The 26,375-nt window shown below is 44.0% G+C and overlaps 4 protein-coding genes across 6 annotated transcripts in view; 3 read left to right on the forward strand and 1 right to left on the reverse strand.

Annotated features, from left to right (window-relative positions):
- The first annotated feature begins 97 nt into the window (after positions 1–97).
- Positions 98–1,249, forward strand: LOC128304068 (peroxisomal membrane protein 11A). Its single transcript, XM_053041195.1, has 3 exons — positions 98–358; positions 432–544; positions 604–1,249. The coding sequence occupies exons 1-3, from the start codon at positions 303–305 to the stop codon at positions 1,095–1,097; spliced, it is 663 nt and encodes a 220-aa protein (XP_052897155.1). The 5' UTR covers positions 98–302; the 3' UTR covers positions 1,098–1,249.
- A 435-nt stretch (positions 1,250–1,684) lies between these two features.
- Positions 1,685–2,744, forward strand: LOC128300572 (ankyrin repeat domain-containing protein 49). Its single transcript, XM_053036685.1, has 2 exons — positions 1,685–1,938; positions 1,998–2,744. The coding sequence occupies exons 1-2, from the start codon at positions 1,746–1,748 to the stop codon at positions 2,507–2,509; spliced, it is 705 nt and encodes a 234-aa protein (XP_052892645.1). The 5' UTR covers positions 1,685–1,745; the 3' UTR covers positions 2,510–2,744.
- Positions 2,744–4,680, reverse strand: LOC128300571 (probable aminopeptidase NPEPL1). Its single transcript, XM_053036684.1, has one exon. The coding sequence runs from the start codon at positions 4,537–4,539 to the stop codon at positions 2,959–2,961; it is 1,581 nt and encodes a 526-aa protein (XP_052892644.1). The 5' UTR covers positions 4,540–4,680; the 3' UTR covers positions 2,744–2,958.
- Positions 4,681–14,301: 9,621 nt separating this feature from the next.
- Positions 14,302–26,375, forward strand: part of LOC128301185 (kinesin-like protein KIF21A) — a 32,541-nt gene continuing 20,467 nt past the window's right edge. For all 3 annotated transcript variants that reach the window (XM_053037538.1, XM_053037535.1, XM_053037536.1), the window contains exon 1: positions 14,302–14,671. In XM_053037538.1, coding sequence (XP_052893498.1) covers positions 14,625–14,671 — 47 coding nt within the window. In that variant the 5' untranslated portion in view covers positions 14,302–14,624. The remainder of the gene's footprint in view (positions 14,672–26,375) is intronic.

The raw sequence follows: 26,375 nt of genomic DNA on the forward strand, positions 1-26,375 counted from the left end.
GATATGCGTTCCTAATCCAAACCTTCAACCGTAACGTATAAATCCCCAGTCCCAGTGTCAGAGCTTCCGGCTCGGCTTGCATTGTTGTTATCTTCGTTATCGGCAAATTTCACAATTACTTTATTGCAGAAGATTGTGCCGATTTGCTACTCGGTTCCAGTTGGTTACGATGAACTTTGTAACGGCATGTTAGTTGTGACGATCACTCCTCGCTGGCGCCTCCGTGCACGGTAGTTTCATTTTTCGTCAGGGTGTTATTTGCGTCTCTCGAATTGGAAGCAAACAGTCGCAAAAACTAGCAAATGGATATCGTTATCAAACTGAACAGCCAAACGGTTGGAAAAGACAAAATTGCAAGGTAAAACGATACTACGTAGCTACGTGTCAGAACTGTTCTCTAATCCAAAACAAAACTCGTTATCATCCTCCAGGCTGTGTCAATATTCCTGCCGGGCATTATGGGCCAGAAAAGAAGGATCGGAATCGCTCGAAACGATTAAGTTGTTGAAACACATTGAAAGCATTTTAAGTTCATTCCGCAAATGTACGTAGTAAATCTCATCCAACGTCACGTTCTAATTCCTTCCTTTCTTCTCTTTTTAGTGCTACGCTTCGGAAAAGGCTTTGAAGTACTGTACGGTGCAATCGGAAGTCTGAAGTCCAAAGAGCATTGTAACCATCTGTTTATTGTGCTTGGAAAGCTAGCGTCGGGATTGTTCCTGCTAGCTGACCATGTCGTATGGCTATCCCGGTCCGGAATAAGCAAAGACATCAACACAGCTCAATGGGTCAATCGTTCGAATCGTTTTTGGTTGATTTCGATCCTGTTCAATCTCTGCCGGGACGCGCAGGAACTGTACCGGCAGTTCGTGTATTACAGTCGATCAAACGTTCGGAATCTACGAAGGACGCTTTACGCATTCTATCGCGAAAACCAACCGCTTCTTGTCGACACGCTCAAGAACGTTTGTGACGTATGTATTCCATTGAACGGGCTGGGAATCAGGCTTGTATCGGATGAAACCATTGGGATACTAGGAGCAACTTCTTCCTTATTGGGACTGTTACCGTTACTGTATCCAAGATTAAAGTTTTAGAGATAGGGTTTGACAAAATTGGAATTGGTGAAAGGTGCTCAATCTGGTGCGGTAAAGTATGAAATCTATTCGCAGGGACAAATATTTACTCAGGCGTGGGACATTTTTGTAAAACTATTTTTCGCGGACAAAATACACAGTTTGATATCGTTTTACAAGAGAGAACGTTATTGACCAGAAGTTGTCCAGAGAAAATCTAATTTATATGTTCAATAACATCGCTAATAAAAGGGGAGAAGGCAAATAAAAGGAATAATCCCAGCAGAACGTACAAATCGGGAAACTCGTCTCAACAACGGACGGTGACGGAGCAGGATGTGCATGTGTGTGCCACAGGAACGAGGTGCAAAATGTTTCTAGTGCGTCTAAATAACGTTCTCCCTGATTATTTTAGTTATTTTTTAAACAAAATTTAAATGGATGCACCGGAAAAAGTGCATAAAATCACAAAAATTCCCACGCGCCCCATGCAAAATTTGGCTGCGTTTGCTCCTTGGGATGTACCGGTAATAAGAACGCAGCCAGTTTACCGGAAACTGACATTTCGCTATGCTTCCCAACATCTCATCAAAACAAACAAACCAGCAACGAATTTACTCAACGAATGGAGCGTGCCGCGTAGTGAACGGATTACCTTTCGCGTTGAAAATGTCCAACCGAACGTTAGAAGATTGGGAAGCAATCGCAAACACACTGACGAAGGATGATGCCGCCGAGGAGGATGAGGAGATGGACACACTCGAAGCACTGGAGGCTAAGATGAGCAAAGTGCCGCGCGGGATGTTTGTCAGCGGATGGGATGATCCGGACGATTTGATCGAAGAAGACAAAGATCCAAAAGGTAGATAGTGTGCTTTCCGTAGAGATCCAAACACTAAAGCTTTGTTTCCGTATGCTTAGCCAGCTTCGTAAGACATGTGCTGTGGGCGGCCGGAGAGAATAAGCAGGACATTGTGGAAGACATCGTAAGCCGTAATCCGTCCGTGGTGCATGCTGCCGACAGCGATGGGTACACGCCGCTACATAAGGCTTGTTACAATAATAACCGGGAAATGGCCCTGCTTCTGCTGCGATATGGAGCCGATCCGAATGCTCGCACACAAATGGGATGGACACCGTTGCATTCGGCCTGCAAGTGGAATAATGCGGCGTGTGCTGCGTTATTGTTACAGCACGGAACCGATGTGAACGCTCGCTCAGATGGCGATCAAACGCCACTGCACATTGCCGTTACGGTATCGAGCTGTCGGTCGACTTTGCTAACGCTTCTGATGAATAGACGGTGTGATCCGGAGCGCCGGAACAATTCGGATGAAAAGGCTGAGCAGATAGCGAAGCGCAATGGTGATTGTTTTCCAATGTTTGAAATGGCCCATTCCGCATTTACCGTCGAAACTGGCGTGATCGATTAACGAGGGGTCGCTTCAGGGCAGCTGACAGGGCAAGATAATTCGATGTAACGGTATAACACAAGGTGATTGAAAAACAGAATGTGTTATCGCAGCAGGCGTGTTTTGTTTCTTTCAATCATTTTACCATTATCACGTCATTGATCTCCTTCCTCTAAAGTGATATCATGTAAATTATTATATAAAAATAGATTATTTTGAGATCATACACGTTTCACGTCAACAAAATACTGATGAACCGTTACTAATGAAATTTCTAATTTATTTCGTTTATTAGAAAGAAACTCAACTCAATTGCAATGTATTGCCGGAGAAATGCATTGAATGAAAACAAAAAAGTTAAATTAAGAAAGATCGTCTATCAGCTCAGTTTCCGTGGTTTATCTGCGTCCTGAATCAACCGTAGGAGCCTGTGATGCGTAAGCCATTTCTAAATGCTGGACGAGTGTCCTTCAATCCAAGCAAGCCTTTTTGAGCGGTGGTTCCGTTCCGTTCCCTGCCGCTTTATTTCTCAGCACCGTAGGTTGGTTGGCAATGTCGCGAAGGATTGTCGCCTTGCTGTGCTCTCCGAATAGGCCAGCCAACAGTGCCACACCGTATCCGGTCGCACGTTCCCCATTGTGCACCGGTGCGGCCATATCGACGTGCATCCAGGTGCCGCTGTACTCGAAACCCAGGTGCGCTCCGATAAAAAGTCCGGCACAGCTAACTTGTGCATTGCCTCGATCCATGACGGAGTTTTTCATATCGGCTACAGCCGAATTGAACTCATTGAAGTGTAACTCTGGACAGTACGGTACGGGGGACAGCATATCACCAGTGCGACGTCCAATCTCCAATGCCTTGCCTTCCCATTCGTCACTGTTGGTAAGAATGGCTCCGTGGTACTTGCCCGTTGCAATACCCTGCGCCCCAGTAAGGGTGGCCATATCGAGGATAACATTTGCCTTAAGATCACGGTCCGCGTATACGACACCGTCGGCCAGCACCAGCCGTCCTTCCGCGTCAGTGTTGTTTATTTCCACCGTACAGCCCGAATACAACCGGTGGATATCGTCCGGGCGTGTCGCCAAGGGTCCAACGGAGTTTTCCGCCAAACAGAAAACTGCATGCAGGTTCTCACGGAAACCACTCTTGACGGCAGCGTAGAAACCACCCAAAATAGCAGCGGCACCACCACAATCCCGCTTCATGCCCGGCATTGCCGTCTTGCCCTTGATGCTAAGGCCGCCCGTATCGAACACGATGCCTTTGCCTACCCAGGCCACCGTCTCGGTAGCACCCTTCGGTTCGTAAGACAGTACGGCCAGTGCCGGAGGATCGAGAGACGCCTTACCGACGCCGTAGATTCCCCCGAAGCCCTTCTCTTGCAACTCTTCCCCCCGGATGATCTTCGACTTGAGTCCAAGCTCGAAAGCAATTGCTTCCACCTCGGACAAGAATCCGGACACGTTCATTTCATTGCACGGTGCATCAACGATGCGTGCCGTAAGCCGAATGCCAACAGTTACGTTAGCAAGCACCAGGACGTCTTCTTCCGTTATCTCTGCATCGGTTGGATTATCTCCGCCCACCAGCACAAACTCAATGTGAACCGTCGGAGGTGGCTCGGCATTAGCGCCCTTCGATGTCTTCCTACTATAAAGCGGAAAAGCTCTCGCCACGGCACAGGCCGACGCTAGCAAATCTTGCTTTTCACACACGATCACTATCGATTCACTGACACCGGTTGTGTTCGACTGAATTAGCTTCGTGATCGAATGCGCCCTGGAGGCCGTATTGTGCCGGGACGCTTTCAACGGCAGTACGGCAACACGGGCCAGATCGAGGTACAGTGAACACGTGTCAGTCGGTGCCGGATGCAGACAGGAGACGGCCTTTACATAGGTTTCCCGTTCGACGCGCGGTTCCAGCTTCGAGCTGATTCGCTCAAACGGTAGCTCCGTGAGGTGGCGGAGTTGACCGATGATCAGCACAGGTACGACGTGCGGATCGGTCGTTTGCAACGTCCGGTGAAACTTGAGCAAGCTCATCGTGACCACACTCTTACACTGAACTCAATGCGGGTGGGTCCCTTGGAAACGGTGCAACAATTAATCTTGTTCAAGTGGTGCAGATTCGATCGGGAGGAGTACTTAAGCAGAAGAAAAATTAAAACAGTTAAAAAAATAAATGAACCCCTACTGGCGGTGTTTCAATTGAACTGTCAAAATTTCCGGCTGTCAAATACGCGCTGGTGTCGGTTATGACGAGAGGCCGCGAAAGGATCGAAAAGTTTAAATAAAATCTTTTCAAATTCGCTTAAATTATTAGATCGGCTGAGGCATTAATAAAAGTAGAATATTATTTGTGTTTTTTGTTGGCAATAAACAAAAACTCCGATAGTTCCATATGTTCCGTGAAATAAATGGTCGCCAGCTATCAAACTGACAGACTGCCTCACGGTGATGCTGTACAACCTTCCGTACGCACGCCAGTTGAACCGTTCTCGCTTGTACTTCTCCGTACTGTGCCCAAAACAAAAGCGACCGCGTAAGTGCGTGGATGTCGGTCGTATTCGTGCGTGCTTTTTTCCGCTTCTCGCCGTCCACCGTCGTTAAACCGCGGTGGGTTTTCTATTGTTATCGAAGTGAGCTTTTTATGTGTTGTGTGTTTTTTTTTTCTAATGCAACAACCATCAAATGGGTTTCCATTGCGGATCAGCTGCTTGCATAGTGGAGTTAGTGTCCAATCGTTCGTTGGTGGTTTAAATGTTCGATAGCTATGTTTTATTTTCGGTCTGCAACAGCGTTAGCTAGCCTCGATATTTCACCGAAGATACAGCAATTGTACGAAAAGCTTGTGAAAAGTGTGAACGTGCAGTGAAAAGGAGAGCTCTTATCAATGCGTACACAGCGAAATCTTCGAATTAGAAGCAAAATTCAATTGTAAGCAAGCGCAGCAGGATATTGAACATTCGGGTACGCGTAAAAATCAATAACAACGTAGGGGCAAGCGAAAGCCATCAAAAAGCAGGCTTTGGAAAAAAAACTCCCACTTTGCTGGATAAGCTTCGATAGAAGCGTAGAGTTTCTGTACCAATAATAACATAGTTTTCCCCGATTCTTTTTAGGTACCTTTTCATTACATACATTACGAGTTCGTCTCGGCATAAGGCACCTGCCTACAAGAAGCTTCCGAGCTAACGATCTTGAATAGCCAATCTGCAAAAACACATCAATCCGCTGAACATTGAAAGGACATGTTGGTTTTTGTGTGTACATGGCTTGATAATCTCACCCTTCAATTTACAAACGCATACTGTACTGTGGGCCCACGCTAATACCTTTAAAACCCTTCAGCAAAACCAAAAAAAAAAAAAACAAAAATGCAAATCGTTTCCCGAGTTCTTTGCAAGCCAATCATTTGGTGTGTTGCATTTTTGTCCGTTTGTTACAAGCACATAAAACTTGTTTGCGAATGGTGTGAGTTCTGCAACGTTTTATCGTAAAGTTGCGCTCGTGCATTAAACCCATTACTGCATCTTTCGGATGCTGGACTCCGTAATGAAACAGGTTTTTGATGGATAGGTGATTGAGAGTCTTGTTTTTCTACCACCTACTTTGGCTGTTGTATCGTTTCATTCAGTTTGTGTGTGTATTTTTATTTCATTACTGCAGAGCACACTTCTAAACATATTTTTGTTGAATTAAACGTTGGGCTCTACGTTGTTCCAGAACTTTTATTCCAGAATTCCAGATTTTCGTACACTGCATCGTGTACGCTGGATCCAATGGTAATCTAGTTAATGGTTTTCTATGCCAACTTGAAAATGCGACCAGAACTGGTAATAAGAAAAAAGAATTTGTTAGGAAAGCTCAAGCAAAGCAATTTTATTCTACCAGTGTTTTCGCAACAAGTCTCTCTACGCAAGGTGAACGAATGCAGTGTTTGCAAAGTATGTGGGCTATTGTTTCATAGAATTTGGTGCTTAACGTGATATCTTTTCGTCCCATTAAATTAGCCGTGTGGTGTGCGTGATAGAGCCGTTTTGTGATTGATTTTGAAGTTTTATTTTGTTGCTGATGTAAACAAAAAAGAATTATCAATTCTCAACGTTTGTGTGTACTTGTGCATAATCTAAATGTGATTTTTCGTTGTTGTTTCAAATAAAATAAAAATAGTAAACCCCATTCGTGAAAGCCAACAGTTCGGAATTGAAGAAAATTTCGGTGAACCAAAGCCGGAAGTGGAAACGACGCGCAACATCACCAGCAGAACCAGTACCAGGTAAGTTGTGAAGCTTGTCGGCCGGTCGGTCAGCTCGTATGCCAAAAGGGGTGGGTTGGTGTTAAGGGTTGTTTTGTCCTCCTCCGCGGAAACCTCCAGTCGACCGTGGGATGGGCGGTGGATGTCGTCTTGAATGGACCTTCCTCCGCACATTTCACATATGGCGTGTGCGTGTTTTTGAATTGTAACCTTTCGGTGTGCATGTGTATTTCGTTTATGTGTTTGTAAAAAAATAGGGGTCCGTGCAAAATCTTCCATGACAACCACAAACGGGTAGGGGGTTTTGTAACGTTTCCAAGTTACATCGACGCTGCATGGGTTGATGTTAGTAATGCGTTGTTGTTTGATGGGAAAGTATTTTAATTTTATGTGTTAAAGAAAGCATTGCGTAATGTATTATCCTGACCAATGTTGTCACTTCTAATATGGAACTTGTTTCCTTTCCTTTTGGATAGATATATCTTCCAACTTAACGCATACATGGTTCTTGTCCCCAAATACAACATCCCTTAGAGTCATTGTTCGCTTGGATCACTAATTAAGCTTAGCATATTTATTGATCACAGAAGATAAGCTGCCCACTCGACTGGTTCGGTATATGTACTGTACGTACCTGATGTTTTTCTGCATGTGTGGGTTGTATCGTCTCTCGTTCGGGATAGAAATGAACATTCGGACACGGTGGTTAAATAGGGATGGGGTGTTTAGCACCCTGTATCACCCTGTAAAATACGGAATGTGCAGAATCCTATATCTCCAGTTGGGTTGTACGGGGATGACAAAAGATCCGGACCCAGATCGCCGCGTGTTCTGTCTGTCGTAAGCGAGGGCTGATCCCGGTCGAGCGGCGTTTGAGGGTCCGCTATGATGGTGTTCGCCATTACATAAACACTGAACCGCCGTGCCTACCGTTTTTCATTGAGTAGATTCGCCTGATTTTGCGGGGGTTGATTCGCTTTCAATTTGTTCCTCAGTTGAGAGGGTGTGATGAAATGATTTTGGTGCTGTATGCAGTATGCACAAAACGTGAGCAAAATCCTCGGGGAAATGTGGCCAAACTTAAAGGGAAGCTATGTTTGTGAATCATTCATTTTTGGGACGTTGGAAGTCTCCATTTTCTTTTGGATATTCTTGAGAGTTTCTGCTATGCTGCTGAACCGATAAAGGTGGAGTGTGTTTATTATGGAATGAGATACATTTTCAAGGACACATCCTTGGCAACCTGGCAATATAAACGGCATTCGGTTGCAAGTGAAGGCTAAGCAAATCAGAGCAAAATCACTATCTGCCAAAGAACAAAATTTATTGGTCCATGATTTTAGACGAGGAGACTCTAGGCTTTTGAAGAATTTCCCCGTTAAAATATGCACTACATAAAAGCAAATATTTGACTGCAGATTTGGGAGTACATTTTGAGTAAAGGAAAGATTTTATTAAATGCGTTTCTATGCGTTAAAGACTTATGTTATTTTCTAGACATATTTTAACATGAACTTATAAATGGTGTAATAAACACTCTGTCCATTGCAGAAAAGTTTATCTTTCCGACAAATGATAGGATTCTAAAAGCAAGGAATCGACCTGTTGAATATGGAAATTTGAACGACTTGGTCAGTGACTCCATTAAGATCTTTTGATCATCAACGTTAAATGTGTACTTCTATAGTAATTTAGATTTGAGTTTACGGGGGGTAGTACACTATGCGTATTTTTAAACATTTGTTTTGCTTATAATATACTTCCTAGTGTGTATTTTACAATAAATTTCATTAGACAATTCGTTCCCAATTTGCACGTCGAAAAGCGAAACGTTCATCTTTGAAGTCAGCAAAGTGTGTGCTTTTGCGTTTTTAAATCTACTTTCACTTATAAATATTTCATCCTAACCACAAAGGTCCATACCGCTCACGCTTTCAACATTCTATTTTGTCGTATTCATTCTTTGTGACTTGTTATTAAAAAAAAAATATTTGAAGAAAAAAGTTGGATAACTTTACTGAATATGCGGTTGTAGATGTAGATGTAAAAGAACAAAAAAAATTTTTAAGAACATTTTAACAACTTTAAAACCCATCGCTGTGGTGAGCTTTGGCATCACAGCAAAGGAAAAACAAGCAAAGGAAACAAAAAATAACACAATAACAATACAGCCGAATCAAATAATCGGCAAAATCATGCTAACAGCAAACCGGTTCTGGCGGATGTGCGCGGTTAAATGCGGGATGTTTTTCTTCTATTTCGCGTCATCATACTGATTGGGACCTTTTATCGCGATATTTTTGTTCGGTCCCGGACGGGTTGTTTTTAGTATTGGAATTAAAGTTATAAAAACTTATTTGACTTGCAAAACTAATACTTTAAAAAAAACATGACTTTGTTTTATTAATTTGTTTTTTTTCCTCTTGTTAGCTTTCACAGTCTACGTATTGGAAAACGTTTGCTGCACATGTTTTTTTGAAGGTCGAATAATACAAAAACCCATACAAACCATACCAAAAAAGGGACCAAAGCCTTTTTTTTGCATCTATTTTGAAACGAATTATATTAACCGTAACTGCCCCACGGGAAAAAAGCACCTAATCCCCACGGCCAGCAAATGTGTTTACACGGTTCATCGTCTCTCTCAAATCATGGATTTTTGTACGGATCGTTGCAGTTCTGCGCATTTCGGAGTGACAAAGACCTCCAAAACGAGCGTATGGTTTTTTTGTTGTTTGTTATTGGTGTTCAATGTTGGTTGGAGCTGTTTCGTTGTTTGATCGCTGTTGGAAGCTTCAGTTTAAAATTTCCTTTTTCCTTCTTGCCACAACAACGCCTCGAAACGAAACCGTTTTGTGCGGGGTGGCGAGCCACATGGCGTACCGGCATTGGAAACACAGCTATGCAGCAATAATGCGCATGGTAAAAGCTCCAAAGAGTGGAGCTATATGCGTACCACGTGGCTGTATGCGCAAGAGCTTCGCGAAATTTCCTTCTCGCGCGATATTGCTTTACCGATCTCTGTGTGTGTGGGCGCATATTGGTGAATCTGGCTGGAAAAGCTGGCTTTGCTGTGGGCCTTAAAAACTGCCGTTAATGCGGGCGAAGACGGTTGGGAAAGAAAGGCGGCGGTGTGTATGTTTTTGCATTACTTTACACCAACCAACCAGCCGGCCAGCCCAGGTCCCAGGTGAGGGTTGCAATATTGTCTAAGCCTAAGCCTTATGATCTACCTACCGTTAAAATGGGTGGGATGATTGTTGCTGTTGGTTATAGTTTTTCTACATCTCTTCATACTGCTCTTCGTTTTTGAGACCCTTTTCATGGGAAAAAAGCATTAGAAACGATCAAATGAGAAGGATCGTGTTCACACCTTTTTTGCGATTCATTCATTTTGCCCTAGTGTTCTTTTAAGGGCAGATGTACAGTCAGCATGTTTGCTGGTCAGTATGTTTTATTGAAGCTCAAATTAAAACACCTATTAAATATTATTAATATGTCAAATTAATACACCAACAAATAACCAAGAACGTGTTGCAAATCGATACCTAGAGTAAAATTCTGAAAACCGATTGTCTTGAAATGTTCATTGGGTGTTCTTCACACAAGGGCATACTACTTGACGAAAATTTTTAATTTATCAATTAATTTTTGTTTGCTCTCCTGCACCTTTTAAATAGCTACTAAACGCCCTAGCCCTGGTATTGATCTGGCCAACTTTCACGTTTTAAATTTTAATTAAATCAATGCAAACCCTTATTTGGAGCACCCGTATCGTACATTGGCAGACTTAAGCCTCAGCTGGTGAATTCTGCTCGTACACGGGTCTGCACGCGCACGGCATTCGATAGGAAATCGAATCAATTTCGTTCGGTGCAATATTCGTGCCGTTTGGCGTTTCCCTGCCCGGTCACTTTCGTACATTTCCGCACTGGAAAAACGCCGGGAAGTTGGAGAAATCTTGGTTTGGTTGGTGGTGGGTGTAACTTGCAGCGAAGGTTGAAAGAAGCGATGCATGCGTGCCACTGAACAAAACCAGTTCACTGCAAAGAAAAAGTAGGTTTTGGCGGAGGAAAATGCAGTGTGCCGAAGCTGTGCAGCCTAGTTGAACTAGATTTCTGGAGCTAATCTGGATATGGTTGGTTTCCAAACATTCCACCTTATTGTCCTATTTCATTGTACAGCTTTAAGTCTCACGACGTTTTGTTCAATTATCCAATTACCGATTGCAATTGCCTTTTATCGATTTCGCTTTTTCGGTCTACGCAGAATACTCTAAGCATCGCGCAATCAGCCATCATCCAAACAATATATGATGGATTGTCCACTCATAATGATGTTTTAATGGTGATGGTCTCTTCGATGAACAAGCGTCGATTGGACATTAGTCGTTCCTGTTTTTTTTCAGTCAAAATATTCTATTTATATATTCACGATGTGGACTCATGCCTTGAAGAGGGTTAGATGTGTTTAATATGTTATTACCACTACAGAAATGGTATGTATGTGAGTTTTAATATTATGTAATCTAAAACACTTTAAACATAACGTATAATATTTTACGACAGCACTGGAAACAACTAAACAATAAAGCTTCATTATGTTTATTGCGACACGTCGAGGACGCATTGAGCCACGGGCCAATTAGTAAAATGGCGACATTGAGAAATCGACTAGAAATTACATCATCGCTCGCATTGCATGAGTTATGTTTTATCGAGCGTATCAGCCGCTTGTGTGGTTGTTGATGCTTTCGCACCACAGGAGATCCACGATAAGGGATGTCGAAAATGTAGAAAAGGTTATCATAACTATGCAATCTTTAAAAGTAGCCTATTCGTTGGGCTAGTTTCTGTGAACGTTTGTTACGAAATTTATGCAATTAAATAAATTTATATTATTGCCAGTGTAATTGAATTGCTAAATGTAATGTAAGAAAACTGCATGCTGCTAACAGTTTTACTTGTTTGTATTTCCCTTATTATCATTGCATTTGTACGGTAGCAATCAATCAGCAACAGATCGGAGATCGGATGATATTTAGATTACACGGCGTCCAACAGCTGTTGATTACTTCCACTTCCTTCGAATACACCTCAAGTGGGCCTTTTACGGATGGTGCGTCTAAAATAAACTATAAACATACCCGTTTGGCAAGATTAAGGGCCTGTGCGAGAGCCGGGTCTCGTCGATGTGGGTTGGAGCTTGGAGATTTTTTTCCCCCATTTTCTTGCAAGATTTCTCGCCTTGGACGAAACAATTTTCAACGTTCAAGAAAAAGAGTCGCACGTGACAAACGAGATTGGTGACCAAATTTCATGATCGGATGAGTGTTTAGGCACGTTAGATGGTACGGTCTTGTGTTACAAATTCCGCGTGGAAAGTTCGTTCAACTCCCGGGTGCGTCTTTCGGTGACGTCTTTCGTGGAACGTCCTCCCGGGTGTGGGGACACGTCATGAGTTAGACTAAAAGTGAAATGCAGTTAGTTGCTTCGAACAATAAGATACGAAAGTCAGTAATTTGTTGATCGCAACTGTTACGAGGTAGCCATTTTATCACCATCAATCTTTTGTCGTCTATTTTATGAAACATTTTTATCTGCAGTTGTTTAGACACATGCTTCAGAATTAACTTAGTGCTTGAAGACATGATATACAGACAGTCTCTGTGGTGCTTTATACCCACTGGACAAAACTATCGAACTTAGGAACGATAGCAATAAATGCAAACGCTTTCTACGTTCCATTACGCTTGACGTTTATCGCTTCGATTAGTAGGGAAGTACCTTTTACCTTCGTTCGCAGGCACTTCGCATTGCTATATGGTGAAGCCATTAGGCAGCATCAGCATTATTTGTGTCGAAAAAGGGAACACGAGCTGGAACGAAACAATATGGTTAGTTCGATGAACGATGCAGTGGCATGCGTTTCAACCGATATTAAGTTTCATAGGTTTATCATAGCTTTATGGGTTGATTAGGAGCTGGTCAGTATGGTTCGAATTATTTTCCCCTTCGAAGTGTTGTGCTCTAAGTCACACTTCGCGTTTGAAAGTATTGCATACGTTCGTGGTAGCTACATGATCGTAAAATATTTATTTTTACATCTTTTTCCTGCTGTTTACTTCTTACTTATGGGAATTTGGGAATTCGACAGTTTACTGCAGGGACAGGTGGCAGTGTGGAGACGTATGTTTTGTTCTGATATTATATTTTTGTTTTATGAACGCTCTCCAATCCAATCTTGAAAGTATAATAAGACTAACTAGGCAGCCTCTCATTCCACCAACTACAAAATAATGCTCGTAAGAAATTTAAAAAAGTTTTTCTGGAGTTGGATTTTAAAATTTTACCATTCTCTTATCAGCACCCGCACCCCACACAATGGGAGATCGTTTTAATTCGTTGCGTTCGTTCCGTTCCCATCGTACCTGTTTGTTTCACTCATAAAACCAACGGGTCCCGTCATGCGTGGACTTGCGCCGTGTGCAATTAACAGTCCACCGGCAGGGGCATAAAAGAAACGTCACTTATTTTCTCCTAATTTACGGCATCGATAAAATTGTTTTATTTTGTATGTTTTTAATGCTGCTTATGACGTTCCAGGTATGGGCAGGGAAGAAGAAGAAGGATTTGTTGAATGAAAATGTATTTAACATTTTTATCGGACTTCTTATGCGTGTTACATTTTATGAGCGTGGTTTAAGTACAAAATTATCTCTTAGAACAGAAAAAAGAGCTTTACATTCAGACTTGTGATCAAAGAGAGCTCGCGTATGCATTGTGGAGATCAGTTTCTGTCGATCACACCGGCATGAAATGTGGAAAGTCTCAAAAGTCCTCTGCTTTTGCGTCTATTCTATAAACACTGTTTTCAATCTTTTTTAAGACTGTTTGGAACGTATGTGTCAACTGAAAGTACGCTTAGCTTTTGGGGATTGCTATTTTAGACGACTGTGAAACACAAAACGCCGAGCAAAAGAAATTATGTGTTATAGCCATCTAGACGGCCACACTACTTGTGGCGCGGTCGTTGAAAACATTCACCCCATTGTCACCTTTGGCTGCCGTCGGAAGTAAAAATACATGGCGGTAATTTATGACGCAGTCCCATACTGCCTTCCTTACCTAGCCGAACTCCGACGCCCTACCATCTGCACTATCAGCGGGTGTAATCTTCGTTTTCCGCAGTAGCTGCTCAATGTTTTGGTTGAAGCCGTTTCGTTTCGGTTGCGGAAGGAAAAAGTGTGGTACATTATTGAAGAGTTTACCGACCGGCACTCGTTACAAGCAAGTTCCACCTGAGTCGCTGAGGCTTGTTGCGTTTCGGGTGTCGTGGTAAATATTCATGAGTGTTTTGTATGCTTCCTCCACCGGTTTATCGTTGGCTGGTGGGTTTAGAATTTTGAACACTTGTGTTCTCAAACAAGTCGTGTCGGGAAGATAGTTATACCCGACGGTTGGTGGTGCTTTCCCTTTTGTTCATTGATTGCATACGAAGAGTTTCTAATATGTGCGTTATTTTCTTCTTTCCACAGAACTGTTCCATCCTATGCCGCGCAAAACGTCACTTAGGACGTTACCTTGCCGTAAAGTGTCAGCGCCACAATTCAACCACAACTGCCAGAAAGATTCCATATCGCTGTGGAAGGGACGGAGCGCTGTAAAGTAACGTAAATCAACGCGAGACGCAACAGTGCAGGCTCGCGATTCATCGCATAGTCAAGCCAAGGAGAAGACCAAGCTACCGTTTAGCTAGAGTATCGGCCGCGGTTGACCGAAACAGCGAATAAGCGGCACCAACATTACAGAAGCCAGCTAGAATCAATTTTTGTTCCGACCATTCAAGGAAGTTACACAAAAACGGAAACATGCCAGACGAGGATAAGGAATCCTCCTCTGTACGGGTGGCCGTCAGGTAAGCGTAACGTACCACGTCTAAAGATCGACTAAACCTTCCCAATGTGTGATATTTTGATGAGGTGTTCTACGCTAATGAAATTTATAGCACCAATAACCAATCGTTTGCTGATAAACTGTACTCAAGTGTCTAGAGTTATTCTTAACGGATAAAGCTCTGGTGGAAGGATCGGGTCCACTATAGTTTTACGGATATCTGAATCTGAATAAATCTTCTGAGATCTATGAACTATCCAGGATTTCTGAACTCCACCTATCCTTATGATGTACACCGTGCTTGAGGCCTCCAGGTCAGATCCCATGAGTCATATTTATAGGTTGGACATTTGTACATTAGATATTAAAGTTTAACTATTGCTATTGGAAAGCGTCACTGCAATTCTTTCATGCGGTTTGACGTTCTCCCGGGAAACTTGTAGGGCAAAATGTGTGATAACCCTATACAAGCAACCTCAATCGACTCCACGAGTTGCCATGCCATGTAGAATTGTAGGTTTAAGCGAAGTGGTTTTATGTTGAATACAACAATGTAGTGCTGAAGTTTACTGACTTAGGTTGCTGTCTTAGGTTAGATTCAAACTATATTAAGCTGGCGTCTTAATGTTTCTGCTTTTGGAGATATGTCATCATCAAACCGTCCCAGTTCTTGTTTACCATACTTTATTTGTCTTGTCCTTCGCCAGCAGGTTCGGGTTGTCTCTTTTGAATGTTATTGTACGATCCACCGCAGCACCGACCCGTAACAGTGAAAATGGTGTCCATTTTCATTGCCACTTCCGGGAGGGCAACAAACACAAGCATAATGTTCTGTTGTGTGTACAGGGGTGATCATGATATAGTGACGATCACGACATGATGATGATGATGATGTTGATAAAAATGATGATGTTTGCTGCTGGGTCGTGTCGTATGATTCGCTTCCTTCAGATGCAATTGTGACTGTGCAACAGCGAAGTGTGTGTGTAACATCGTCGTTACATTTAACTTCTATTCATTTTCGCGCTGCACTTTCAAATGTTAAATTATGTTTCAATTGAGTGACTCGCGAGGCTGACGTTCACTTTGAAAGAGCAAACGAATGCCGCTACGGCTTGGATGTGAATGTTTCTTCGCATTGGATTACATTTTCAATCGTATATCTTCACCATCTTCACCAGAAATGCCACGAATAGCGTTTTTTTCAAGCAACAAAATTTCTACTGAGCTCATACATTATGGTAATGCTCTGTTGCTGTTGGTATGTAATTTCCCTTTTACTTTTGCCATTCACCTGTCGAACACACTTGCTTAACTTGCTAATTTATAAGATCAAAACACTCCATCACGACATTACGATTTACGGCTGCTCGATGCCCGATTCTTGTGCACATTATCATGTTCAAGGTCGTTCGTGAGAAGATCTACGATCTTCGTCAATATTACGCTACCAATTCGACGTGCTGTTTACTTTTCCAACTTTCCTTGACCGTTGTATGGGAGGACGTGTGATGTTTGCGAAGCTTATTTTCGTACTATTGACCAAATTAAACGAAACGCCTCCTCTCTTCTGAACCCACGAGATCAAATAGACTCTTCCACTCTTTGATGGTCGGTTTGTGACCCTTATTCTTCGGTTTTTGTATGTGTGAAAAGGATGATGATTTCTTTTAGTTCTAGGTGGATTAGTTCAAATTCTGTCAGTGTAGATAGACGCCGTACATCACTCAATTGCTTGAAACTGCGTCGCGATGAAGCAGTCAGACAGAACAGTGCGATCAGTATCATCGTCCGATAAACTGATAGACCCTAACCAACTAAGGTCACTTAGCTGTCGACTTAAAGCAGGGACCGTATAGTCTGAGCCATGAGTCATGACTATAGCCGATGACGCGGCTTATTCGCCTGCCCCCGAACTGAAGTTTGGTACGGTTGTAGTTTGTATCTCCCACGAAAGGACGGAATCTTATCTTGTTGTAACCTTGCCTTAAGTTCGGTTCAAAATATCAACCTGCAAAGCGAGGCCCTCTTCGCACGGCCCCCATAGCTGGGGATGTAATGAATGTGCGTGCGGTAACTGACGTTTCTTTCACAAACGGCAGATTTCACGCCCCATGGTCATATCACACTTCGTCAATCACATTCGCGCGGCACGTACGGGGTACGTCGAAATCCATTGGCGGTAAAGACGGACTGAGGGCTGGGCGACGGATTGAACCGGACGATTACCTCATCTGTCTACTTCGAGCGCCGGAACGTGTGCGTGAGCGTTTTGCACTACGCAAATCGAGCCCCCCGTCTGTGGCCGCTGGATGACGGTGAGATCGCCAAACAAAGTATTCGCTTAGATCGATGACGATCGAGATGGTGCATGGGTTTGTTTTTGATCCAACGGGATGTACCAACCACTGGCCGATCTTTTCATATTTCTGCAGGAAACCGACGGTTGTAACCATAAATGTAGCTTTACCGACCGAAAGCCGAAGGGTAGTTGGAAAGACACCGCGAGACACGGTGCGCCCATCCGTTGATGGAGTTGTTTGGATTCTTCAACTTCGGCTGATGAAGTTCTATCGACGGGACGGCGCGCGCACTGTTTGTAAATGGATTTGGCTGCTCGTTTGTTTCCCATCGTGCCGTTTTGTAATGGATGCCGGTTTATTTTGTTTTTTTTGGGGGGGAGAAAGGGAAGCGTCGAAACATTTGAGCAAATATTAGGCCGTTTTGTTTTGCGGCACAGGCTTTACTCAGGTGTTGCGAACTGAGCAGTGGATCTACATGTTTTCCTGTTTCACCTTCCCATTTGGAACCCAGTACCGGTAAAGTTTTGTTTGTTTTACTTTCGGATGATTTAAAGCATTGTTTGCATGGGATCAACTTTTTTTTTTATTATCTTCCCTGACAGAAGATGGATGGAGTTCGTGCAGCAAAATTTATGTCGCTATCCGTTTTGTTAGATGCTGGTACTAAATAACACCCAGCAATCTCTCACTCACTGTCTTATCTGGAATCATTTTCTAAGCGACACTTCATGCGCGGTCGGTCGGTCGTTTAGGCCAAAGAGTGGCAAATGCAGCGGCTTGACAGTGACTGCACATGCGGGTCATCGAATCCCATCTAGTCCAAACGCCAACGTGAACGCAGACTTGCGTCTGCGGGCCAAGGAGACTTGCGGAAAATAGGACTCAAACAAAAAAAAAAGGGTGATTGTCTGTCTACGATCGGGGCTGCTAAAATTAGGCGTCAATCTTGCGTGACCTCCGCAAAACTTAACGCAATTACAGGCGGTTATGGTGGGTCCATTTGTGCAATGATCATGTTCACCGCTAGTGCGATCACTTGTACGCGATCGGTACAACAAGATGCACATGCACAAACGGAGAGTTAATTGGATATTGTGCCTTCGCCACAAACAACTCACTGCCCGGAAACTTGTAGGCAATGGTATCGAGGGAAGGATAGTTAGCAAGGAATTGTTTAACCCGAAAATAAAATGCTCCCATTCTTCATCGGAATGACAACGTGGAATAGCTGTTGACGTTCAAATGAGCCATATAAACTACACTGCTGTTAAGTGGACAATTTAACGCTCAACTGTCGGGCGCTACCATTTGTCTCAAGCATGTGTGACAGTTTCACTGTCCGTGTGAAAGTGGAAAGCCATGAAGCCAGTCCACGGAAGAAAATCGATTTAATCCACCTTAATAAAGAAAAAAAGAGCCCACCAACATTTTCCAAATCGATTTTGGTGACATTTTCACTGGCGTCTTTTTTTGTTGTCCGCTGTACCGTTTCTAATGCCAATGTTTCGAGCAACGCACGCAGCACGCAGTCACTGGTGAAAGTACTTTCACTGGGGCCTTTGCTGGCTGCTGGCGCACAGATAGTTTTTGCGCCGTGTGATAGGGTAGATAAAAGATTGAATTGCCATCAGAGCGGGGATACCGGTAGCTCCAGCACGGATTGTATCGAATTTCGATTCCGCCCCGGTTGGATCTGGCAAACAGTGCCCGATTGAAGGTATTTTATTGGAGTTTTTTTTTAATGAAGATTGCCGGTGCGCGCCGCGGTTGATGTTATTGGGACACGGAAGATGATGCCGCTGATGGGTGTTGGGAATTTTCCAACCATTGCAACCAATGTACCATTACGTTGCGGTGGGCAATAGTGTTGGTGATGGTGTACCCTTGAAGGTGCACACCACGACCATGTCTCTTTAATCTTATCGATTTCCGAACGGTTTTCGGTTGGGAAATTGAATGGTTTAACAAGACCATAAGACCAGGGCGCAATGTTCAATTTGAAGTGAATGGTTTTGTAATTTGCCGGGTTGTGTGTGTGTGTTGGCGCTGGACTGGACGAGCAGCATACTAACTGGATAGTTAGTAGTCCTGATGCTAATGAACCTAGCTGTATAACCCCCCCCCCCCCCACTTAAACACTTCGGCACGTAATACAATCCATGGGCGATTAGCAATTCTACTGCTTGCGAATCGTTTACTTTCAATATCCGTCTCTCTTCCCGTTGAGTGTCATTTTTGCGGTGTACAACACTACGGGCCGGTTGTGGTAGCAGCCCTTGCCCTTCAGTGCACTGCGCGCATATCAATCGTTGCGGTTTTCTTTGATATTGTCAGATCGATTTGTGCGGGAGAGAGAGAGAGTGGAACTGCAGTAGCTGATACAGGCGGCACATTTGTCACCTCAGACGACCGATGCGCTGCGGTTTGTTTGGCTTGAGGTTTGGAGATCTCCTCGGTTTTACCGATTGCCAGTTGTCGACGATATGTTTGCTTAATCGTTGAGATGGTAGCGAAAGATAGCACAGTAGAGAAGCTCCCTCACTTCTATCGCCAGTGCCGAATAGCTCGTTTGTAATGTCAAGCTTTTGATGTTGTTTGGGACCGCTACCGTCATGGTGAAGGTTAGACGCTTGCAAAGTGGAGCACAGATGATCTTTCTGCAGCACCTGTTGAATTTCGTTCGCAGCATTGTGAGGGATTCATAATAACATTTCATATAGGGAGTAACAGGTGTGGATGTTTGAATGGCTTCTTAATTTCCGGACTTTGTGAGTTACCGCCAATAATGCCTGCGATCGAATTACAATAAAGTGAGGCATAGAATCATCGTAATGCTCAATAGCATAACCAAAACAGTTGGTGGGAGTCGTACCCTCTCTCTTTATTTACTTCAAAACCCTTTCGACCTATAAAATGGCGTATCAACAGGTCAACGACGTGTGTGTGTGATCGCGACGTGCCACCAGCGTATTACAGCACTCAGTTGACGAGGTCGCCAGACCTTGGGGAGGGCTAGAATTTCAAGAGCAAACACATCGGCATCTCTACACCCCCCCCCCCCCCCCCCGGCCACATGTGTGCCACACATCAGATTGCGCTAAAACCGTCAGATTCAACCCGATGGGGGCTCAACTCGCGCCACACTGATGAACCGCGTGTGATCATTGTATCATGTGGAAAAGGCAAAATCCCGCCTTTTTCGACCACGTACCCTCGGCAGGGTGGTGGTGATGAGATTTGGGATTAAAATAGATCATTATTTACGCGTAGCAAAGAGACGTCCCGGCGAGTTGCGCACACACGACCTTCCTTTGCAGGTTTTTCGGTGGTGACCCTTTGCTGTTCTGCTTTGTTTTCTAGCAGTGTTTTGCTGGGTTGGTTGAGGAGCGTAGAGGTAATAGCATTCGTTCAATCACACCAAACAAACCGCCAAGTGTGTCTACTGTTGGGTTACGTCACTTTAGCTATGTGCGGCCAAATGACAGACGTGAAGATGGAAGATGTCACCTAAAGTATTTAAATAAGTCACACTGAGCGAGCTGATGGCCCATTCTGTCATGTTTGCTGCTACCTGTGCTTCTTTGGCGAGCACTCAAGGTTTTTGTCTAATAAGTGGCGTATTAATGCTTGAGCAGCAACGATTCGTAACTAATTATGAGCACCCTGGACATAAGGTGATGAGAGGTGTGGACAAGAGACCACCCATTACGTGACATGTTCTTCTCGCTATTTGCTTTTTGCGCTCTGTCCATTCTGAATAAAATTGCAAAAAAAAAGAATAGTTCCTTCTTCATATCCTCACTTACCGTGCCGCTTTTGTTTGGCATTTGAAACAACCGCGTTAAGGGTGACGCGCAGTAGCGTGCGGGTGACAATTGATTCTTTAAATATTGTCATCTAGCTCGTTTCTTTATTTTTCCTACCTCAAGACAAACCACTTTCAACAAGATGTTAGATGTTGCGGGAGATATGGGGACCTTCGAGGTGTTGGACCCCAGGATTAGGTCGGTGTGTGACACGTTTGAAGCCCAACACCGTCCAGTAAATGTAGATCTCAAGTTGGCTGAGCATGAATGCAACGAAAGGAAAGCCAAACGTGAGCCAGTGAACGGTTTTCCTTGTGCGCGCATAAACAGTGAGCCTGTTGTTCCGGCGTTGTCCAAGAGGACAGAGGCTTAGGCGTGCTAATGTTTGCGTGTGGCAATGATGCTTGGTAAATATAGGATTGGCCCATGCGCTGCTTAGTCTTCGGGTGAGTGAGTTGCGGTTGCGGGCGCACGAGAGTAGTACCACCACCGTGACCGTTTCATAACCCGCCGGAATGGGATCCACTTTGTTGTTATGTTTGTGTACCGCAACCATCGTTCGATCGTTCGGGCTTTATCTACCGCTCGATGTCTGGGACATACAGGCCAGGGTTGATCATCACGGTGTAAATATTTGTCCTTAAAGGTCAACTGATTGTTGAAAAGTGTTGCTTCTTTTTTAGGATCTTTTTAAGATAAAAATCTTAGCGTTTCTTGCGGATCATTAGTCATTAGGTAATTTAAACATTAGGCATATAAACATTACATTAAACGATCTTGAAGTTTGCTCGGGTTTTCTGCCAGATACCAGGTGGATAGTTACAATTTTAGTTGTTGCTCACATTCAACAACGAACATCGTTTCACGCTGAAGGGCGGACAGGGCCGAGGGCATTAATTAAACGCCCCGTTTTGGCACCGCCGTTTCGAAGGCGATCCACCATCATAGATCGGCTGTGTTAACGCTTAAGGAAACGTTGAGGAGGTGAGTGAGCTTTAACGCGGCTTTTGTTTTTTTTTCGCACACGCTGAATTTGGCAAACCCGATTGTGCAAAACATATTTCGCGTTTTTCCGTCACCTCCCTTTGGGGGAACTCGGGTTCATCAAACCCTTGATTCGAGCAACACTTTCACATGGGGGAAAAAAGCGAACGGTCAGTTAGGTACCTACATGGTGGTTTTTAGCTGCTACTTGTTCTATTTATTCACTTTCCTCGCGGAAAAGTGTGGTGGTTCGCACATATGTCTGCAGCAGGGGGTGCGATGATCGATCGCGTTTTGTTGTGAAGGGTTTTTGCTGCTTACTGCCACTTGAAACAACAGCAAAGCGGGCCATTTATTTCTTCCGGTGCCCGGGATGGAAATGCAGGGAAGCGCAGGGTTGCATGTCAGTGAAAATGCACCACCCAACAGCCGTGCATCGGATCGATCGGAAAAAAGTGGAAGCGGAAAATCGATCAAGAACAGGAAATTGGTTGGAAACGGCCAGTCGGCGTACGGTCGAGTGATGGGTGATAGTTGTGGTCCCGATGCAGCAGCTTCAACCGGAAGACGTTGCATTCGTAGTGAGTGGAAGCAAACCATCCATAAGGGAGAGATGTTCAAAACCTTATTAGGTGGGGGGGCACCTTAATGTGCATGCAAATTGTAGTCACACGCATTAAGTGCAGTGCGCACGATTAAGTGGTATTAAGGTGCATTTAATAGATTAACGGTTAGCAGGTTTGCATGCGATGTGTTCGATGGTGTATGATTTGTATCCCCTTTCACGCAACCATTAAATAATTAATAGGCATTTTGCTGACCGGTTCTCGTTGAATTGCGATGCAGCTGTAGTGAAAAAAAAAATGTTGCTGGTAGATGATGTACTCCGGCACTGGTAAGCGCTTGAAAGTGTCAGATATAATCTTGAATGCCATAAATTACACACACACACATCTTCTGTGCTATTAATAGACTTAGCAAGCTCATGAGGTGGCTTTTCAGAATATTTGAACCCTTCATTCGATTTAATTCGTTACAATATACGTAAACTACTATAAATTTGTGTCCATACAAAACCATCTCCAGCACAACCTAACCGTAATCGATGGCCAGGTTAATTTATCTGATGGTCTTTGAGGTCGTGATCTACGCACTGCACTCCCTTCGTTAATAATTCCTTCACCGGAGCGATCGGTGGTGGTTGGCCTTTCTGTAGGAGGGGAGGGAAGCATCGTTTTAAGTCGGCTTATGTCAATAAAACGAAATGAACCGCCAGATGGTGCGGACATGGACATGCGGCATCGCGTTTGTTCGACCGGTTCGATAAATTAAACGACGTAAGCGAATTTGTTAGACATCGCTACCGTTGTCGCCTAAAGCCTGCCCTGCCCGTTTGTCGTCGCTTTCATCGACCCGTCCTGGAACTCACCCTTCGGCAGGGTGTGAAGAAGAGAGGCAGGTTAAGTAACGTGCACTTTATCATGTTAACGTTACGGCGGCAGCTGAGGTCAGCTTGTGATTAAGCCTAAAGAGCCGGCACAAATTGTCTCGTGCTCTTTAAAGCGATATCTAAATTGAAAGGGGATAATTGATTAGCAAAACGATTAAATTACGCACTTGTTTTTTTTTTCATCCAGCCGATAATGTGTCGTTGGGCCCACCCACCGCAACCAGTGCGTTGTAGCTTCCGGGAATGATTTTTATGTGTTTTTTCTTGAGGCAATGTTTATCGAACCCTTTGCGCAAATAGGCGGAGTTCGTTAGCAGTTGCGTTTACGGTGATTCAATCTGTTTTGTCAGCAAGGAAAACATTGTTTTCTTAGTTTGTGGTTTAATTGACGATATTATGTTTAAAAATCCAATTAGCTACTGTTTGCTTCTTGCATTTTAAATTAGTGAAGGGAATAAACTCTTCGCTTCACTTCTCTTTTTGCCGCTAGAAAAGCGATAGAGTTTTGACAACTCTATTTATTCCGTACTGCCTATCACGAAACCGCTAAAGAGTTATTCAAAAACCTAACAACGTAAGTTATGTGACATTGTTTGCTTTAAGGTTACTATTTGATCGTGGGATCTTCGAGAATTCGTCTTTACTTGATGCAACTTTTGGTAACTGTCTCATCTTGTTATCATCTTAATTGTAGCTTATTTACTTACTTAACAGGCGCTACAACTGCCTCGTGGTCCAGAAGCTCTCTAAAACCCGTACACGGTCGAAATGGTGCGAGCAGCCGCATCAACGTAATCTATTGCATCTTCATTTCTGTTGGACAGTTCTTTGGTCCATATGGACGATCTTAAGAGACTTTACGGGCTGGGCCTTTCGAAGTCATTTGAATTACTTGATCAGTTCACGGGAATTCGTGGAGTCTTGTTAGCTGCTCGTTACATTTCATCGTGCAACTTAGGGAGCGATTTCACATTAAGGACCAATAATCCCTAGTCAACCACGTATGAGACTATAATCCCAGCTTCGATCGTCGTGATAGGTGTTTTGAACGAGGAAGATTCTTTAAACCTGTCCATGATCAATTGACAGGTAGCATCCATTATCTCAACATCAATGCCGTTGTCAGTACCAAGCTCGGAGAAACTTTAGACTCAGATCAAATGAATCATTTAGGTAGCAAAAGAACCCTTAATGCTACTGTTCTGCCATCTTCTCCAGTATCTTCCTCGTTGTTGGGATTTATAGTTTCAACTATCTTTTCGACGAAAGACAATCTTGCAGTATTAGGGAAGATATTCTGCTAGATGGTAGTGACATGACATAATTCAACCAATAGAGAATAAATAGTGTCACAGTCCGTAAATCACAGTGATGATCTTGTCAATTTCGTACACAACAAGTCATACCTAGGTCTTGTACATAGGACTTGTAGTCTATGATCTTCGAAGCTGTAGCACCCAAAAAGACGAAGAATACTTAGTGGTGAAATGTAGTGCACGCAACAGACATCAATTGCGCTGCAAATAACCTTCATTAGTTCGGTAAATCAAAACACCAAGCAATACCCGAACCCTCCGAACATCAGTGCAATTTCGCCGACGATCTTCGCAGGCGACACGCAATGCAATCGATCCAATTAGCTTATGGACACCGATCGAAAGGCGACCGTGTGTGTGTGTGTTGTGTGTAGCGACTTGCACGTCATCGTCGTGGCAATAAAGCACGTGCCCGAATCGAGGGCAGTCTTTTCGATGCCCCAAACCGAAGAGTGTAAGGTGGAGGGTGTATGTGCTCAGGAGTCGCCCCAGAAAAATTCGAAGCGTGTGATGGTGCTGAGGGTGCTGGTGGTGGTACCATAATGTGCGATTGATGGCAGACGGTTTTTTGGCAGCAGGCCAAGCATCGATTTTTTTTTCGCCCACCTATACGCAGACTCTGGCTCCCGATTTCCCGCACCATGAACCTTGTGTTCTGAAGTGTTGTGTAGTAGTAGCCCCACGTCAAGAATGTTCAGGCGTAGGTGTGGGTAATGCTCGATGTGATTCCAGCGCTTTCGGCGGCATTCGTTGCAGTTGCAGTGGGATTGTGTATTGATTAGCATAAGGCATAACTGCGGGTAAGCTTGCTTTTCGCGCACTGAGCGTTTGAGTTGAGACCACTCGATATATCTGGTAATAGGTATAAGAGGTCATGCAAACGACCTTACGTATGGAAGAGCACTTTCGAAAAAGATATTCGTACCTCGAAAAAAAGATCAGGATGTTACTCCTCTTGACTTTTTTACCATAAAGATATAAATGGAGACTTATCCTTGTTTTAAAGAGGTAGTCCATTTCGGCCTTCTGGCGAAGTTGTTTGCTAAGTTGAATATCGTTCCACATGTCGGGAAGAAACTTACTCTCGGTTCAAGAATTCATGCCCATACCCGGTAGAACATGCACCATTTGTCGGACGCTTAAATAAGACATCAGTTATGTCACTAAAAAGCTAATGTGTTGAAGCTTAATTGCGCAATATAAAAAAATGTTCTGCTCACAGTTTGCACGCAGCAGGTTTTCTTCAACGACATTATCCACCACAATCCCACGGTCATCTCGGTCTCGGAATCAAGCACAGTGCCATCTGTTGAGCGGACGATAAAACGACGTAATATAAATGATCATTTGTCGATTCGTGGGCGTTAAAGTGACACACAAAAGGCAGAAGGAAGGAAGCGCTCGTCGTTTCTTCCTTGGACGGTGTGTGACGGTCGGTCGTTGGCGTCCCGATCCCTTCGTTACTATACCGGTGCTTGGTATGCCCTCTCACACACTCCCTTCTACTGCTGAGAATTCTCCGCCATGATTTGTTTTTTGTAGTGCTCAGCTGTTCGCACGAAGATCCATTTGGGAAGGCGACGCAAAACACAGAAGACGACTTCTGGGGCGCGCATGCTTGATCGGTATCAACCATGTGCTCTCTGTCTCGTACGCGTCGGTGGGTGCTGGCCTGGTGCATATGGTCTGGTCAAGGACGACTGGTTTTTTTCCCCCTCCCCGTACGACGACTCTGGTGCAGCGGCCACTAGCCGAAGGGGTTGCGTAAAGTTCTGCGTTCCGTAAAACGTGCAAGATGGTGTTTCATTCATGCGCGCGCGCGCTCGCGATCACACACGATCGTATGATATTTCGGTCGTAGATTGTC

The sequence above is a fragment of the Anopheles moucheti genome, chromosome 3, assembly GCF_943734755.1.
Source record: "Anopheles moucheti chromosome 3, idAnoMoucSN_F20_07, whole genome shotgun sequence".
Classification (NCBI taxonomy): Eukaryota; Metazoa; Arthropoda; class Insecta; order Diptera; family Culicidae; genus Anopheles; species Anopheles moucheti.

What these genes read in the sequence shown, in the direction of transcription:
- LOC128304068 (XM_053041195.1), top strand. Translation starts at nt 303, where the DNA reads ATGGATATCGTTATCAAACTGAACAGCCAAACGGTTGGAAAAGACAAA. An exon ending in GGAAAAGACAAAATTGCAAG is followed by an intron (nt 359 to 431) that starts GTAAAACGATAC and finishes ATCATCCTCCAG; the next exon opens with GCTGTGTCAATATTCCTGCC. An exon ending in TTTAAGTTCATTCCGCAAAT is followed by an intron (nt 545 to 603) that starts GTACGTAGTAAA and finishes TTCTCTTTTTAG; the next exon opens with TGCTACGCTTCGGAAAAGGC.
- LOC128300572 (XM_053036685.1), top strand. Translation starts at nt 1,746, where the DNA reads ATGTCCAACCGAACGTTAGAAGATTGGGAAGCAATCGCAAACACACTG. An exon ending in AGAAGACAAAGATCCAAAAG is followed by an intron (nt 1,939 to 1,997) that starts GTAGATAGTGTG and finishes CCGTATGCTTAG; the next exon opens with CCAGCTTCGTAAGACATGTG.
- LOC128300571 (XM_053036684.1), bottom strand. Translation starts at nt 4,539, where the DNA reads ATGAGCTTGCTCAAGTTTCACCGGACGTTGCAAACGACCGATCCGCAC.